Source organism: Chrysemys picta, chromosome 2, assembly GCF_011386835.1.
Source record: "Chrysemys picta bellii isolate R12L10 chromosome 2, ASM1138683v2, whole genome shotgun sequence".
NCBI classification, from domain to species: Eukaryota; Metazoa; Chordata; order Testudines; family Emydidae; genus Chrysemys; species Chrysemys picta.
In genome coordinates, this window is record NC_088792.1 from 51,764,484 (window position 1) to 51,782,763 (window position 18,280).

At 38.3% G+C, this 18,280-nt stretch overlaps 1 protein-coding gene across 2 annotated transcripts in view; it reads left to right on the forward strand.

Moving 5' to 3' along the window:
- GLCCI1 (glucocorticoid induced 1) overlaps positions 1-18,280 on the forward strand; it is a 98,404-nt gene that overhangs the window by 74,272 nt on the left and 5,852 nt on the right. For both annotated transcript variants that reach the window (XM_005299877.4, XM_008163419.4), the window contains exons 5-6: positions 1,413-1,565; positions 9,928-10,138. In XM_005299877.4, coding sequence (XP_005299934.2) covers positions 1,413-1,565; positions 9,928-10,138 — 364 coding nt within the window. The remainder of the gene's footprint in view (positions 1-1,412; positions 1,566-9,927; positions 10,139-18,280) is intronic.

Below are 18,280 nucleotides of genomic sequence, written 5' to 3' on the forward strand. Positions count from 1 at the left end.
TTAGGGTGTCTCAAGAAATCATAAGTGTGAGTTTAATATGTCATTTCCAAAGCAGTCAATAGTGATGGCACAAACACGCATTAATGTGAAGAGCATACAGCAAAAACTAACGAACTTCGAAACAGCATTTTCAATGCTAATGTTCTTATGGCTAATGTTGCCAAAATAAACTGGAGATTGGTGGGAAAGCGAACAAAAGAAATACAAGCATAATTCTGAATTTTTTTAAAAAAAACCAACATAATCTCAAATGCAATTTTAATCTTACAATTATAAATTAATGTTTCTGTAGCCATACTAACTCTTCTGTCTTGTCTGCCTGAATTGCAAGTCTTCTATGAGATATGTAGTAATAAAGTGCTACATGCTGCGAGAGCATAGAAAAGGGTGCAGTAAAAGCATAAAACAGTACACAGTGCAATTTTGTCTTACCGTAGAAGTATAAATAGTTTTATTCCTGTTCATTATATTATTTGCTGAATACTGTGAATGTCCCATTGCTCAGTATTCACTGATCACATAATGAAAGTACCTAATATTGTGGTAACATTAATTTCCAGCCTTTAATTCACTTGTTTAAATCAAGAAGTTAATATGCCTTTCCTCAAAACCATACCTGTGTTTATTTGAATGCCGGATCTTCAAATGACTAAGTGGGATTCTCTTCTGATTTTGAGGTAAAAGCAATATCTGGAACAAACATGGGAAAACGGTGTAGTTCTGAAAATAAAGGTTTAGAATGAAAGTTTCATTTTACCTTTACTATAAACCAGTCAAAAAAAAAAAACCTGCATAAAGAGACTGTTAACGTTGCATGGCTAGGCACTCAAATGTCAGGAAATGCCAGTTAAACATGAGCATGCATTTGGGCCAGTATACAGAATAAACCAGCAGTGTCTATAGAGTAAGCATATACATGATATGGGGAAATTACAAAGAAATGGTCTGACTGGATTTGTTTTTTTCTTTACATTTTTCTTTTTACTTTTTCTATCTATTTGAAGGCTTTATGTTTATCAGAGGTTTTTCTCCCTTTGCATTCTGCATGCTACACCTTTGCATTCCCTAGAAATTATACAGGCCAAGTATTGAAAAGCACTGCAGTAAACTATTTCATATAAAATTCTGTTCACTTTACAAGAAAAAATAGTGAGTGGCATTAAATGTATGTAATCTTTAATTTCTGTCTTTCTAGTTTCTTAGTGGTAAGTACATTTTTTAATATTCAGTTAACAAACTAAAGATGAAAATGAGCTTCTCTAGATTTTAAAATTAGTGCATGATTCTTTAATTCACTGTCTATAGATTTTTAAAATATGATAATGACCTCAGTAATACTGACCCAATGTTTCATCTTAGAAAACTCTCCAATTTTAAAGCCTATATAATATTTTATCTCATTGACCTTGTAGGCTTCTATCTCCAGATCAGTCCCTATGCCACTGTCAAATATTTCAGTGCCAAAATCAACTGTTTCACGTGTGCCGTGCAATGTAGAAGGAATAAGCCCTGAATTAGAAAAAGTATTCATTAAAGAAACCAGTGGAAAAGAAGAAGTATCCAAGGTAAGGTTTAAATTTTTGGGGTGTTTTTACATTTTTAATGGTCAGAATTTAGTAACGTGTTGTGAGAATCTTCGAAATGACTGACGCAACATAGCTTTACATCTAGGGTTGGCTTGAAAAATTTCCGTTAACTTTTTCTATGGAAAAATTGAGGTTTTGGCTAAATAGTTTTTTTTGTGAAAAATATCTGCTTTCTACAGAACATTTCGGTTTCATCAAAACCTCAAATATTTCAGCTAAAACCTAAATATTTCCATTTCATGCTGCTGTGGTACTCCATGAGAGTTGTAGTTCAATTGCCTTTGTCTGAATTCTCCTTTGGGGGCTTGACTCCTGAACTGGACTTCATCTCCTTGGTCTTTCACCTGTCCTCACTAAGAGGGGAGACTGTGTGGTGCATCATGAGGGATGTAGACCAGGTAGGGATACTACTTGTAGAAGAGAATGGGAGCAAACTACAAATACATGGGGCATACTGCAGCAGCATTTCAGAATTGAATTATTTCCGTTAATGGACAAATATTTCAGTTTTGGTTCTCCACCGAGGGAGAAAAATATTTTCCGACTGGCTCTAGGCATGGCAAAACTTAATACAGTAAAAGCTTGTGTTGTCTGGCACTTTACCAACCTGAAAGCTCTAGAAACTGGCATTTCAGGGCACCGAATCCAGGCGGCACTCACCTCGGGCGGTTCCCCGCAAGCGGTGACATGTCCCTGCTGCTCCTAGGCTGAGGACAGCCACAGGAGCTCCGTGCGCTGCCCCTGCCCCACCCTGAGCACTGGCCCCACAGCTCCAATTGGCCGGGGACCGCAGCCAATGAGAGCTGCGGGGGCGGCGCCTGTGGGCGGAGGCAGCACCCAGAGCCGCCTGGCCGCATCTCCGCCGAGGAGCAGCAGGGACATGTCACCGCTTGCGGGCAACCGCCCGAGGTGAGTGCCGCCTGGATCCAGCACCACGAAACCCTTCCCACAACTCCACCCTCTGCCCCGAGCCCCCTACCGCACCCAAACTCCCTCCCAGAGTCTGCACCCCTTCCTGAGCCCCCTCCTGCAAGCAAACTCCCTCCCTCTTAGTTAACTGGAATTTTTAACTTACCGGCACCCCTCATTCCCCCAACATGCCAGATAACAAAGCTTTTTACTGTATCTGCTTTTGCAAAAGGTCATACAGTGGCTTTATGTACATGAGTTTTGAGGTGCCAAAACCTGGTATATATGGTCCTTCATTATGGTGATAAACACAAAAAGTAGTAAAGTAATCCTACCTTCTCCAGAGGCTTATTCAAGGCTGTTCATATATTTTGCATTAAATCTGGTCTTCCAAGTCTTGCGTTTTCTATTTAGAAGTGGCCAATATTTTGACAGTATTAAAAAACCACCAAAAATAATATACATATTGTCTTTGTGTTATCTCCTAGAGTGTATATTACTGTGCCACTGCCGATGGTTAGAGCTGTTAAAGTCAGAGGTCATTATCAATTTGTCTCATAAATACATTATTCTTGGACTCAAACATCTTATTACTGTACATGTTGGGCTTTACACTGTAAGTTGCTTGAATGTTCTGCCTCTGATCCAGCAAAGCAGTTAAGCGCATAAATGTTTGCTGGATTGGGGCCAGAGAACTCAGCAGTGACTCTATCTTCCAAAGGGCTTTCCAGATCTAGGGTTTCTTTTTGTGTCCTAAGAATCATAAGTTAGAAATAGGACCTTAGGTCTAGGACAGCCTCTTGCCAGTGGAGATTTGTTGAGTATTACACCAGACTCTTCCTTGTGCTTTGTAAAGTCTAATTTAAAATGTCCCAAGAGACAGAACCTCCATCACTTTCATGCAGATATTACTCCAAGCTTAATAGACCTCACTGTTGGGAAGTTTTTACTAATATAAATACTTAAAATGAAGAGAAAAATATAAATTATCCCATTTCTTCTAGTTTTATCCCTTTATATTATCTTAAATAACTCTTCTCCCTCTTCATTTGTGAACTTCAAAGTAATCATTTAAAATAATAGCCTTGACTGCCTTTGGGAGAAGTTGGTCTACTGGCTTATTTTGCTACTATAAGAAACTAGGTGGACAAATAGTTCCAGAATATTATCTTCACTCCACTGTCCAATATAGTTATCTAGTCAAGTAATGCATATTTAACTCTTAATATTTGCTTGTATGTCAAGCCCTCCAGCTCCCTAATACATTTTGTTGCTGTATTGTGAACCTCTTCCAATTTGTCGATCTCTTTTTTCTTGTAATGAAGGTACTAAAACCGAACAAAATATTGTAAGTGCAGTTGCACCAGAGCCATATTGAGGGTGATTATTATTTTCTTGCTCCACCGCATCTGTATTTGCTGCTCAGAATTGCATTGTTCCTTTTGTCTGCAATAATGCATTGCAAATTCATGTCTACGTGGTTGTCCATTATCATTCCTAAGTTTATATGAGCATTACTGCTTTCAAGAATTCTCTCTCCTGTTGAATAACTATATTTTGGATTCTTTTTCCCTAAATGTTATAAAAAAAATCAGAAACTGCAAAAAATAAAATGCATTTTATATGTCCCCTTATATTGTTTTTGTCACTTTTTCCCCATCTCTTCCCAATTTATCTGTGGATTTTGTCGTCAAGCTCTTTATTCTGTTTTTTTTTTTTTTTAGATCATTAATAAACTTTAAATAAGACTGGGTACAATGTAGGACCAAATTAAGCCCTGGGTACATGGGTGCAGCTCCATTGACTTCAGCTGAATTATCCTTACATCAGAGCTGAAATTTAATCCACAGATTCAGTTGGTAATCTATTAAACTTCTCCCTCAATTTGATACTTTGATATTTATCATTATCTTCTGTTTACAGTCTTTCAGAAAGCCTTTTCAATCCACATGAATCAGTTTGAATTAATTAAGACTTGTGTTTGCGGGACACGCTTTACTAGCACACAAATATATTGTTTCCTGCTTTCCTTGTGCTAACTTAATTTTGTAAGCATATTTTTAAAAAATGAACAGATATGTTAGTTTGCAAGATATATTCTGTTTCACCCCAGGCTGCTTATTGCTTTTGAGTCTCTAGAAGTTAGAAATATTTTCTCTCATTATTTATTCCACTTTTTTTTTACAAGGGATAGAAGTTAGACTTACATGATAGTAACTGCTAGGATATTTTCACTACGTATTTATACTTCTAAAAAATAATTGTTAAAGGCACAGTAACTTTATTAGTTAATTCCCTTACTATTCTAGTTGAATATAGTTTGGATGGCTAACTTGTATATTTTCAGATATTCCCTTTCCTTCTGTTTAGTAATGTGTATATTTTAATGACCCTCCGCTTTGCTTAAATATCCTAACTCTTCCTTTTTTCTTGTTAAAAACAGTTAAATATTAGCCATTTCTGAGTCCTTGTTAATATTATCCCATCCTTATTTATTAATGGACTTAATTTCTTTCTACTACTGATTCCTTTCTTAATGCTCATGTGAAAGCCCTCTATATTCCTCTTAGCTGCTGTTGGTTCTCTTCCCCCGCCCCCTTTTGGCTAGTACTAACCCATTCTCCTTTTTGCTGTCTGTTTTACCAGGAAGCCTTAGTTGTATTCTTCTTTGGTTGCTTTCTCTTTCCATTTATAGTATGAACAATGATCAGTTTCTTCCTGACAGGGGCGGCTCTAGGTTTTTTGCTGCCCCAAGCTCTGAGAGCACAACTGCCCAAGCAAAAAAAAAAAAAAAAAAAAAAGCCAGAATGCCGCCCCTGGAATTGTTCCACCCCAAGCACATGCTCGCTTTGCCTAGAGCCGGTCCTGCTTCCTGAAGCCATGTGTATGGATTTGGAGGCTGGATTTTGTCGTCTTAGTCTCCAGCAGATCTACAATACAAAGTGTTTGTGGTGGCTGGAGTGGAGTGTTGAATTTCATTTAGATGGAAAGCATGAACAACCTCTCATGTTTGATGTATGGAAAATCAGAGGTGTCCAGTTACAGGGCATTTTTCTACTTGTTCAACCAATAGACAAATGCCCAGCAGCTGGACATTGTTTTTCTGTACATTACGTATAAATGAACATATCTGACCCAAAACCTTTATATAAAAGTTTTTAAAATTAGAACATTTTAGCTGTATAAAGATGACACTATTAAAAAAAAAAAGGCATCCTAGAAAAGATTAGCCTTTTAAATGTTCACTTTAACCATGTATTTTGTTTAAATTCCTAATACTTGTGTAACAAGGGAGTAAACTAGTTTGTGTGTGTGTCCCTCTGTCCAAGGATTCAATCCTGTATTAAGATATGACTGTTTTCTAAACTCCATAAGTGTGAAAGATCCTTGCAGTATCCCTACATCTCCTGTTTGAATATTCACTGGTTTCATTTATTCTTATTCCAAGGGACCCTTGCAATGCACTGTAGATTTTTGCTTTCACTGGTCTTGACTATGTCTGCTTCTACTACAATGTTGTTCAGCTTCACTGCTATTATAAGGGCAAAGGCAAATTGTATCTTATCTCTGCCTTTTTTATGTTCCAGCCTGCATGGTGGTTTTAAATAGAAAAAGTTCTAACTTTGAGACAGGACTAGTTATTTCCTAAACAGCTATAAGATATGTGGAAACTAGATCTCTTGTGCCTATTATGGGTATACTGCATCTCAGTAACATTACTAATGTTCAGAATGTAAGTGGCTTCCTTCTTAAAGAATTAAGACTACCACTGAGTGTAGTTTATTGGTGAATTTTAATGGAGTACCTTGAGAAGGGTATGCTCCTGTCAGATTGACCGTGTCTTTATCTCTGCTTAAGGGGCTCTTTTTGCAACAAAGAGAGGGAGACAAATAGCTATCAATGTCATGCCATGTTCTGGGCTCAGTTAGCGTTGTCAGTATGCAAAAGATTAACACACATGACTTGATTCTCTTACAAAACCACTCACAATACAAAAATGTTCATGTAATTTTCCATGAATTTATCATTATAAGTAGTAAAAGCAGCTGTTGTGAATTAATTATTTCATTTTTTCAGTTTAAAATTGTGAAGACCTCAATTTTTAACATACTCCATAAACTACAGGTATGGCTCACTGAAAGTAATTTTGAAACACCGATTTAAGTTGTTAAAAGCCATTCAGGCTATTTTAAAATATTTTGATTTTTATTTGCTGGAATTTAAAAACTTTGCACAAGAAACAACATTAAAGTGAAAGTTTACAGTTAGTATTTTTACAGGTTTTGTTTTTTTTTAAATTGCATTCCTAAGTACGTAAAAAGGCTTGGATTTTATATGAAGGGGAAGTAGAATTCTGCAGAAGAAAAGTAGTCTCTGAAATATCTGTGGGCATTTTCGAAGTAGTGAACACCATTTAACGTACATAGAATAGTGTCTGTCTAAGAATGAAAACTTTTATTTTCCATAATCTTAGCTTCATGGCAACGTGAAATATTTTGTATGTGATACACTTCCTGACTGCACAGTGGCATTTTTACCCCTCAAAATTTAAGTATTTAAAACTACTGACTTATTAAAGCTATTCCTGTTTGAGGTGTGATTTTTTTTTTTCTTTTTTTTCCTTTTTACATACACCTCTACCCCGATATAACGCTGTCCTCGGGAGCCAAAAAATCTTACCACGTTATAGGTGAAACTGCGTTATATCGAACTTACTTTCATCCACCGGAGTGTGCAGTCCTGCCCCCTCGGAGCGCTGCTTTACCGCGTTATATCCAAATTCGTGTTACATCGGGTTGCATTATATTGGGGTAGAGGTGTACTTGTTAATCTTCTTTATAGTGAAATCTAATTCCTGATTAGTGATCAATGTTCATCTTTAGAGGAGTAAGATGAAATGATGTTTTCTCGATAATTCAGAGATCAATTGATTGTTGTTGCTAAATGAAGCATCTACATTTGGTCTGTTAACGATCATTATAAGGAAAATGTGTTCTGATTGGGCCCTGAAGGTGTTCGTTTCTTGTGTTCAGACACCATGTTGTGTTGGACGTTTACCAAGCACTTGTTGGTGAAAGTTTTTGACCATTTATGTTTAGAGTTTACTTCCCTGAGAAGCAGTGTTCTCTCTCTCTCTCTCTCTCTCTTTTATTTATTTATATATATTATATATAAATAAATAAAAACACAGTTTCAGTTAACCGTCTCAGTTTCATATGATTTGATTGCAGCTTTCTTTTTTCCATTCACGATGACATGTAAAAAGAAAAGTGAAATTTAAGCTAGGTAGTCATAATTTTTACCCATGTTATCGGTAGCTTTAGGAAGTTTTTTTACTGTGAAATATTTAGTTTATATAATATTACATACAAAAATACATTGAAAGAACATTATTAAGGTTATAAAGTGAAAGCACTCAGAAGTTAGGAAATGCCAGAATTAATGCTGTCTGTGCCACAGAGCTCCTATGTGGTGCTAAGCAAGTCACTTGTTCAAAGTAAAAGTCCTCTAGAATTTTTTAACAAGGGCAAAACAATGTATTTTCCCCTAGCCTCATTCTCAGAAATGGCTGAACCATTTTGGCTAAAATAAAATTTTAAAAAATCTCTTTCCTAGGCCTTGCCTAAATGAGAATAAAATTGATGTGTTTATTTATTGGTTTTATTTGTTCCCCCTCTCCTGTTTTTAAGTGCAATATAATTCAGATTTGTAGAGCCCTGCGTGGATACACTGTGTATCCACATCTGATCCACAGTCAAAAATTATCTGTGGATTTGCAGGGCTCTACACTGGGGGCCGGGCTGAGGCTCCAAGGCATCCCTCCTGCCGGAGCCCGGTCGGAGAGAGCCACATGAGTAGCCGTGGGAAGCCCGCATGGAGTCGTGGACCCTTCACCTGCCCTCTGATAGTTGGGGAGCCTGGGGGACAGGGACACGGCTGGGGACTGCTCTCAGTCCCTCCCCCTGCACCGTGGGCAGGTGGAGGGTCCGCCACAGCTCCCCAAGTGGACTACATGCTGGCCTGGGAGGGGGAGTCCTGTGGAGCTGCCTGGGGGCTGCTCAGGCCCCCCACCCAGGGCAGGTGGATGGTCTGCTGCGGCTCCCCACAGCTGCCCTCCTGGCTCTTATTGTGGCCAGGCTGTGGCTCTGAGCTGCCTCCCTCCTCAGCCAGAGCTGTGCTGGCAGCTGTGAGATGCCACTCTGGACCCTCCATCTACCCTGGGTGGGGGCCCTGAGCAGCCCCCTGCCAAATGTCCCAGCCTCCCAGCCCCCCCCCACCCAGTATCCCTGCCCCCCAAGCTCACCACCCAGGGCTGGTAGAGAGACCCAGGGTCCCCACACCTGCCAGCACGGTTCTCCTGGACCCAGCTCTAGCCAAGGGGCGGCTCTGAGCTGCAGCCTGGCCATGGTAAGAGTCAGGCGTGCAACTGTGCGGAGCCGCGGCAGACCCGCCACCTGTCCCAGGCAGGGAGCCCGAGCAGCTTCCGGTCCGTGTCCCTGCCCCTCTGTCCGCCCCCTAGCCTCTCTGCCCAGGACAGGTGGAGGGACCCAGGCTCTTCACAGCTGTCTGCGCGGCTCTCCCTGACCCAGCTCCAGCTGGGGGTGGGGTATGTGTGGACCCTCCACCTGCCCTGGGTGTGGGGCCCAAGCAGCCCCTTCTCCCCCGCCCAGTGTCCCTACCCCTCCCAACTCCCCCCGCAGATATAAAGCGGATACCTGCGGGTTTGCAGGGCTCTACAGATTTGACTGGAGATGTTGAGAGAACACTGTTCTCAAAGACAAAACTATATACCCAGGGGGAAGAATAGCAAATGGGGGAGTACACCAACCTGGTTTGTCACTGTCACCAAAAGGGGAGTGGGTGGGAGGGGCTTAAACAGTGGACCAGAGAATGGTGAGCCACAGTTGATAAATTTATATATTTTTTAAACTAGGCGTGTAACATATTATTCTATTTTCATCTTTCATTGTGCTCTCTCACCAAAGCTAGTCACACCAAAGCATAAAATCTTATCTGTTGGAGATCTTCGTTAAGGTGATTTTTTTTTCCTTTTGTAACAATAGTAACTTATTGGAAATTGCACTAGTGTAGTTATCTCTGTTAAACAAAATTGAGAAGCTAAGCAGTTATTTAACATTTTGTATTGTTACTTTTAAAAATACCGTAGTATTTGTTTAAACAGAATAAATCTTAGCACACTGAGATAAACTGAAATGCATCTAGTCCTGAAACTTGTATAAGAAATATAGTTGCAGTTGTCCTGGAGCAAAAGAGTTAATGTGTATTTTATCATTCTTTCCTTTTTAAATAACATGCTTGGTTTAGAACAGATCTTTGTAGTCTAGACCCGAGTCTTCAATGGGAGCTTTGCAGGCTGAAGGCTTTTAGAATCGGCCCTTGTTATGTAATCTAAGCGTTGTTTCTGTTGCAGCCTTTGGATATTCCTGATGGTCGAAGAGCACCCTTGCCTGCTCATTATCGTAGCAGTAGCACGCGTAGCATTGATACACAGACTCCCTCTGTCCAAGAGCGCAGCAGCAGCTGCAGCAGCCACTCACCATGTGTGTCTCCCTTTTGCCCTCCGGAATCTCAGGATGGGAGTCCTTGCTCAACAGAAGATTTGCTATATGACCGTGATAAAGGTGAGAGTTGAACAGTCCATTTGAGCATGTGGGCACTGGGAGAGCATGTGGTATCCTGCAGTTACTACTACCTTCATTTTACTCATTACATCAATTTTTTTATGTTTTGTTTGGTTGTTGTAGTGGGATTCCAGAGGAGGATTCATCTTAAAATTGGTTTTGTTTGTGTACATATGTTTTCCCCTCTTGTTTGTGAAATTTCACAAACATCTTCCATAAATATGTCAGAGGAGCACAGCAGAGTCATAAGTACATATGAAGGGTATAGCATAAAGAATGCAGAAAGCAACATGTATATGTTCAAAAAAGTGTTTCATAAAGGAGTATGTAGAATTTGGATTCATCATATGAATGGGTTACTTGCTGATCAAAATAGTGAATCTGACTGTTTATGAACCTTGTTCAAAATAGGATTTTGCATTTTTCTAACATTACATTTGTAACTAAACTACTGCTTCTCACTGGAAATAGTTGGAGCTTGCTGATGAAGAACTGAATTTGTATTTGGCTGCATTGCATAACCAAACAGGATTTCTGAATGACTTCTTAGTTAAATTTTACATTAAAACCATTGTCAATATCTTTCACTTTTCTCCGTGGAGGTTGTAAATGGCAATGGAACTTGGTCGGGTTCCAGTATTTGAAAGAGTTAACAGATAAATTATGTAGTACACAAAGATGTAAGTAGCAATACTGTACACTGTAGTATCATTAGCCTTCGTAGTAGTAGTAGCAGCACACATGCTGGAGAGAAAATGTCTTGTGTGAATGGAGATTCCCAGCATTCATAAACTTAATTTCCAGTACCTACAGAGTGACAGAATAGTTGTTTAGTTTCAGTTAAATATCTAATTTCTTTTGTGACTGGTCAGTTTCATTTGTTGTTTTTTGTTCCCCAGGTTATGCTTTTAGTAGTTTGTCTTTTGTTTCCTGATCACCTACTACTTCTACAGATCGGAATTTTGCTCAGAGTATGAGTTGGCTCATTAAACAGGAGATCTGTTACATATGTGGTACCATTGTTCTGTCAATTTTAAAATATTTCTGTAAACCTGAGTAAAAATTGTAAAATGCCCCTATTTGACTGACCAAAGAGACTGATTGATTGTTTGATCAGGAATTTTAATTTAGAGATAGCGTGTTCTTGATGTATTATTTCAATAGCTATGAATTGTCTAGGAAAGTGTCCAAAGTATTGTGGTGTTGCTCCTTTTCAGTCCGTTCTTGCTATAGATTTAAAATAAAAAACTAAACTTATTTCAGTTAGCTATAAGTAAGAATTGTTAACTCAAGAAAATGTCAGTTTGAGAACAGAGTTTCCTATACAGCATTAACAAATTTAGGCTTCTATCTAAACATTGATTTTTATTGAGATAACTAACATGTTTACAGTTAAGCACATGCATAAATGTTTGTAGAATTACTAAAAATGTCTAAATTGCCCTGATGTGTATGTGTTTGGAAGAATCATCAACTAGCCTAGTATCTTTAGCATCAGGACTGTGTCACAAGAGCCCTCTGTTTAGGAGCAACTTTGGGTGTTACTCCTGGGATGAAGTTTTAACATTTTCACAAATCTGATATGTGTATTTTGGGCAATAATGTTTGCTAGCTGAATGGCTCAATGGCTTCTGGGTGACTAATCAAAGTCTAAATGGGCTAAAGAGACAGACTCCATTTTGGTGCGAGGACAATGTGCATCTGTGAAAGGGTCAGGCAATGGATTCCACAGAGATAATTTGTATAAGGTTTCTGAATGTCTTAAGTAAAAACTCGTTTTCTTTTTGTAACTAAGATTTTTGGAATCAATTCACAAGTGTGCTAAGTACAGGACGATGCTGGGTGGTGCATTAAGGTTTTACACTCTTTCCGGTGTATATTCTCTGCTTATTTTTTGTTAATACACCTTTTAGTATTATATAATCTGGATAGAATAAGATTGTCTTTTTATGGGGAATACTGACTGTTCTTGATCCTGAAGAATGTTACTTGTCTGTCTTTAATTCAGGAAGAAGGGAATTAATTATAGAACTGTTTATCATCTAGAAAAGATCAGACTCACATAAAAAGTCTTGGTACAATGTAGGAGTTGGCCTGGCTCCAAAATCAGCAGAGACCGGGAGGGCAAAAATAGATAAGCTGCCCATTAGTGAAAAGGGTTATCTGCAAGTTCTGTGTTGCTTTGTCCAGGTCAAATCACTAAATAGACTGCCACCATCAAAAACATTCACAGTTTAAAAAAATTAGTCAACTCACAGGTATGTTTGTTCAAATGTATTTCCTCAAAACACATACACTAACCACCTCCTACCCCCCGCCAAAAAAAAAGAGATTCAATTTGTAGTTAGGAATGCACAAATCTAAACTTTTCAACAAATGAAATGAGTATTAACATTCTAAAGGAAAATCTTTTATTTGTGTGGAAGTATAATACAATGAGTGGGTTTTTAAAAAAAATATTTTTAAGAATTTGGGCTTTCAAGATTTTTTTTTTTTTTTTAACATTCTATATCTTGGATATCTCCTGGTTAGAAAATGAAGACTAGAACTGAAGTATTTTGTTTCAAATTTGAATTGCTTATCACGTGTCAGGTCTTCTATTTTTTAGGAAGTTGACAGTTACTTATTTGGACTTAGTTTTGCTACTGAGCTTCAAAAGTAGCAGTGGCATTTGCTCTGTCCATGGATCTTAGGACTGGCTGTAATACTAGGTTTTTACTGATTGACAGCCTTAGTGTATATGCATATAGCATTGGCGACAAACATGCTAGTTTGTAAAGTTATACAGTCAGTAATATCTGCATGCCTGGTATAATAAAAATATGACAAAATAGCTTAATTATCACTATGAAAATACTAAGACAAAGGTTTTATATTTAATTAATACGCAAATTAAGCTTGCTCTGTTTCCCACACTCTACTTTTGACATTATGATGTGAGGACATGTAAACAAGAAAAACAGCTGTAGCATGTGTTGGGAAACCTAAGCAATTGGTGCTGATTTAGAAGTGATACTGTAGCCAGAAATAGGCCTTTGCCCTCAGTTCAGTATAGTAGGGTGGGAATAGGACTGGTTCAGGAAGGAAGGGATATCTGTTTTGGATAGAAGCATCAGACTAAATGGATTAAAATTAGCTGCTTCTTTCCCCTTCCCCCGTGCCCCCCCCACCAAAAAAGTTCAATCACAGCACAACCAAGGCCATGGTTATTTTTAGTAAATTTATAACCAGTTTCTGTAGATGTAGTTTAGTAACTCTGTGGCATTGCTAATGAACAGCATTAATTGTTGGCGCTAGAAAAATGGATGCAGTGACTTTCACAATTTCAGATTCAAGGGTTCTTACGTGATATTAAAATTCAACTGTCAGATGAACAACATACCGTTTGTCCTTCTTTGCAGTCAGACATTTTAAGGCTTGAAAAGCTTACTAGTACATGCAAACAAAATGTAGGTATTTTAAATGCCAGATGATGTATTCTATTTCTTCCCTGATTTGGGCCTCGTTTTCCCTTCAAGTTAAAAAACTTGTTTTGATTTACTATTGAAAAATATAATTAACAGCATTAAACTGCTCCCGAATGTTTTTCTGAATAGAAAATGAAAGTTAATAGTTAATCGAGCCACATGAGCAGTAAGGGGAGCCAACCCACTGTCCAGACACAGCACTGCTTTACATTTCTAAAGCATCTTTTCTTTCTTGTGTAAAGCTGTGCTTTGGCCACAGGCCCTCATTTGCTGCTCTTTGAACCAGATCAGCTGTTTAGATTACATTTCTATAAGGAGCTACTTAATCTAATGAATTTTTCAATAGAAAATGAAAGTAAACTCTGGTGAGGGGAACCATAACAGTTTCTGCAATGGGAGAGTGATTCTAAACAGCATTGGTGAGAGCATGTGAGGAGAAAATTTAATGGCAACTGTTTTAAAAATTGGTTAGCCTATTGTATGGTAATAGGCATCATCAATGCATTAAGGCTACCAACTCTACAAAGTTTGCATTATTGGGATGCAGATCTGAGACACTGGTGTGACCCTAGTGCACATAGGATTGACTTTTGAGATCCTGTCTTCTGGAGGAATATTTGAGCTCTCTAAACCTATCCTGTTAAAATTGTAATCTAGAATCTGGTTTCTCATTGGGGAGTCAACCGGTTAAAGTATTTTTTTTATACACAGATTACCTCCATAGTGGTCCCTTGCCTAGCAATCTAGCATAGTAACTCTTAAGTTGCTAAATACTTGATATGCTGCAGTTCCTCTAGAACAGGGGTAGGCAACCTATGGCAGGTGTGCCGAAAGCGGCACGCGAGCTGATATTCAGTGGCACTCACACTGCCCAGGTCCTGGCCACCAGTCCGGGGGGCTCTGCATTTTAATTTAATTTTAAATTAAGCTTCTTAAACATTTTACATACCTTATTTACTTTACATACAACAATAGTTTAGTTATATATTATAGACTTATAGAAAGAGACCTTCTAAAAACATTAAAATGTATTATTGGCACACACAACCTTAAATCAGAGTGAATAAATGAAGACTCGGTACACCACTTCTGAAAGGTTGCTGACCCCTGCTCTAGAACTTGTTTTAGCAACATTTGTGTTTCGGAGAAGAGCAATATTGAGGTAATTCTAGTCTCATGGACAGAGGAAAAGAAAAGATAATGATGAGTACACAGGGAAGAAAGTAGGACAGGATAATTTTATACTTTGGGCAGGAGGTAAATTAGACAAAAACAATCCTAATGTATAACCAGCCTGCTTTAAAATATATTTTATATAGGGGAAAATACCTTTACAATGTATAACCTTTTCTTGAATGATTTAGTAATAAGTATTCACTTTTAAGTACTACTTGGAAGCTGCAGAATGGTGCTGTAAACTGGGTGCCCCAAGCAACATGCGGATAGAGGTGCCATCTTTTCAGTGAAATTTACTAAAAGTCCCATTGCATTTTCACAAAGACTTAATGTCCTGGCTAAATTCCAGTTTGAGTAACTATATTCTGTCTACCAGGATTGTATAGTCTACACCCAAAGTTTCAATTTTATATAGTATTCTGATAAACCTCCTGGGCTAAATGTTTTAGTGTTCTGTACACTATTACTTAGTTTGTATATTCCATCCCAATATTAGCTGCACTTCTGTGATGGCTGTTCAAAGGACTCCTTTATATATGGAGCTGTATCCTGCAATCCTGTCTTGGCCAAAACTCCCATTTAATTCTCTTTTAGTGGGAGATTTGGCTAAATAAGGACTGCAGGGTCTGGCTCATGGTTTGTAAAGGTTTTATAAAGTGCATGGAGAGACTACAAACAGGCACTTTTCTGTATAAATAAAGAATACCATTTGTTTTTTAATTGGACAGGCTTTTTTAACCTATCAAAACAAAAAGTAATCCTGAGTGTCATTAGCAGAGTTTCTATTTTCCTTTTTTTGTTTGTTTTCCAGTTGTCCATCTGCCACTCAATATTAGTAGTTAAACTTTGCCGGTTACCTCTTACATCTGTCCCTTTTGTGTAAGTACTGTCACAGGACGGTATTCTCATTGTTGAAACATATCTAGAGATTAAAAAACATTTTGTTACATATTTAATCTGTGTGTGTTTATTAGTGAAAATAATCATATTGTTTAATAGTTGGTTAAATCATAAACATTTTCTAAAACATAAGCATAAAACTGCATATAAAATGTCTAAATTTTAAGTTTACAGTTGTATAACTTGGAACTCCTGCCAGACAAAACTGTTTGCCAAGGCAATCTTCATTGTAGTAATAGTGAAAAAACTGAATTTAAGTGTTACATCTTGACTGTTTCCTATTAATCTTTTATTACTGCCCCCTTAATGAAATGTGATTCATTCATTTACTAAAATTGTAGGCTTTTAACTGCCAACACTGCAGATTCAGCCCAATACATGAAAAAATTAAGCAGTGTTCACCATTCCTCATGTAACTTCATCAGCAATAAGTCTTCTGGTACTGGAAATGTAACTGACAATGTTGTTGATACTGTTCCAAGGAGAGCAGAATTGAGCTTGCTCTTCTGTGGCATTGTTGGCTTTGCAGCACTGACAATATTAAAAACTTGTGTCGATAAACTAAGCATATGTTACTCAAAACGGGAAAGATACAAAGATACATCTGAACCATATTTTGCAGCAGCAAAATCAGTGTTGACAACTAACAGTCCTGTGAAAAATGGAGGGGAAATATGATTTTAAACTTTCAGTCACCATGCAAGCTATTTAGTGGTATTTAAAAAACATTTTAGAAATTTCAAAATGTTATCCGTGTTACACGTGCTTGACGGTACAGAGGCAGAGTAGCCATTCAGAGTAGCTAAGAAGTGACATGAGGAATCTGGAACCTTGACCTGGTTAAGATCAGATACGGAGGTACAGTATGCTTGTTTTGTTGACGTATGTTTGTAGAGCACACCCCACTAGCTGTTGAATGGAGATAAAATAATGACTTCTTTGAAAGAAACCGTGCATCCCTGCCTCCCAAAGGGATGGTGTTTTGGGAAGAAATATTTGCAGGTTTATTAAAATACACATTACTTATTTTTTTAATATTAGAATTACAGTTGAGGTTTCTGAACTTTATTACTGGAGGCAGGGCCGGCTCCAGGCACCAGCCTACCAAGCATGTGCTTGGGGCAGCACCTGGAGGGGGGCGGTGCTCACCCGGGGAGAGCAGAGCCGCAGCGGGCTCGCCGCCCTCCCCCCCCCCCCGGCGCTCCAGCCGGTCGGGGAGAGCGGGGCTGCGGCCGGGCTCGGCGCCCTCCCCGCCGGGGGGTGGTGGGAGGCTATTTTGCCTGGGGCAGCAAAAAAGCCAGAGCCGACTCTGACTGGAGGTATGTACTTCACTAAAAACTTTACCATATGAGATTCCAACACTACTGAAGACCAGTTTAAGAAACTGTAAAGACTGTCCTTCCTGCTTTAAATACTGATATAATTACAGGCTTGTGATTTTGTTTCCACAGCTCTAGAAAAAAAACTTAAGGTTTTATGAAATGAAGCACAAAGCACATACTGTGTGATTCACTTCATAAGCATATGTATTCTTCAGACATCAAAATCACACATTCTGTCCAAAATGAAAGGCTTGCTATTCTGTAAGTAACACACACACCCATTAGCTTGTGTTAGCTTGTTAATCATCCCCCTACTTCGTATCTACCCTTAGATATTAATCACTTTTACCAATTTACTTACTTAATTTGTCCTATAACAGTTTCAAGCAAACAAATCCAAACATGCTAAAAACTTGATCAATTGATGAGCTGGCTAAACAGGATTGTAGATCTTCTTAAAATTGACTAAATTTTGAATTCAGTTGTTATCTCTCTTAAGTTTACATCTATAGTTTTCCATTGACTGGTGCAATGAACAGTAATACAGTCTCATTTCCAAACAGATTTTAGGTGGAAACCTGGAGCTTCAATTTTAAATGCTAGAAGAGGAGGAATGAACACAGGATTACATTCCATCTCCCACATTTCAGTCTACTCTTCCTGTTCTGGGTTCAACATATGACCTTTTTATATGGGGTCAGCCATGCTGGCCAAGTATTGGAAAGATTCTAAAAGGATCTTGACACTGTCAACTTGACAAATCATACTACTGTTTGGAAACTTTTTACCTATCTTGTTCCAGGTAACACCTAATATCCTGTAACTAAAAAGTCCATTCTGCCTGTTGAGGGAGAAACAGTGAAACAGGCTGTGCAGAAGTGCTGTTAAGGAAGTAAAGAAACTGGAAAAAAATTTCCTCAAATCAGTTGCAGTACTGTTAAAGGGAAGTGTAGCTAAGTTGGTAGTGTCCGTTAAAAATGAAATAGTGATCTATCAAAACACCTAACATTTAAATTCAGTATCTTATATTTATGAGCGATGATTATATCGGAACTTTTGCAGACTCTTTTGTGGGTTCTCAAAGTGGACTTAAAATGAATTCACTGAGTTTCTGCATGGGATATGGGGAGTCTGTGCTAGTGGATCACAGTGCAAGATTGTGGCCTCAGTTATATTTTCCCTTGTTGTTTCTGCTGGCCTTTCATACAACAGGGGAAAATAAAACATTCAAAAATAGGAAAATGTGTATGTGAACCCACAGAAATTGTCTGGAGAAC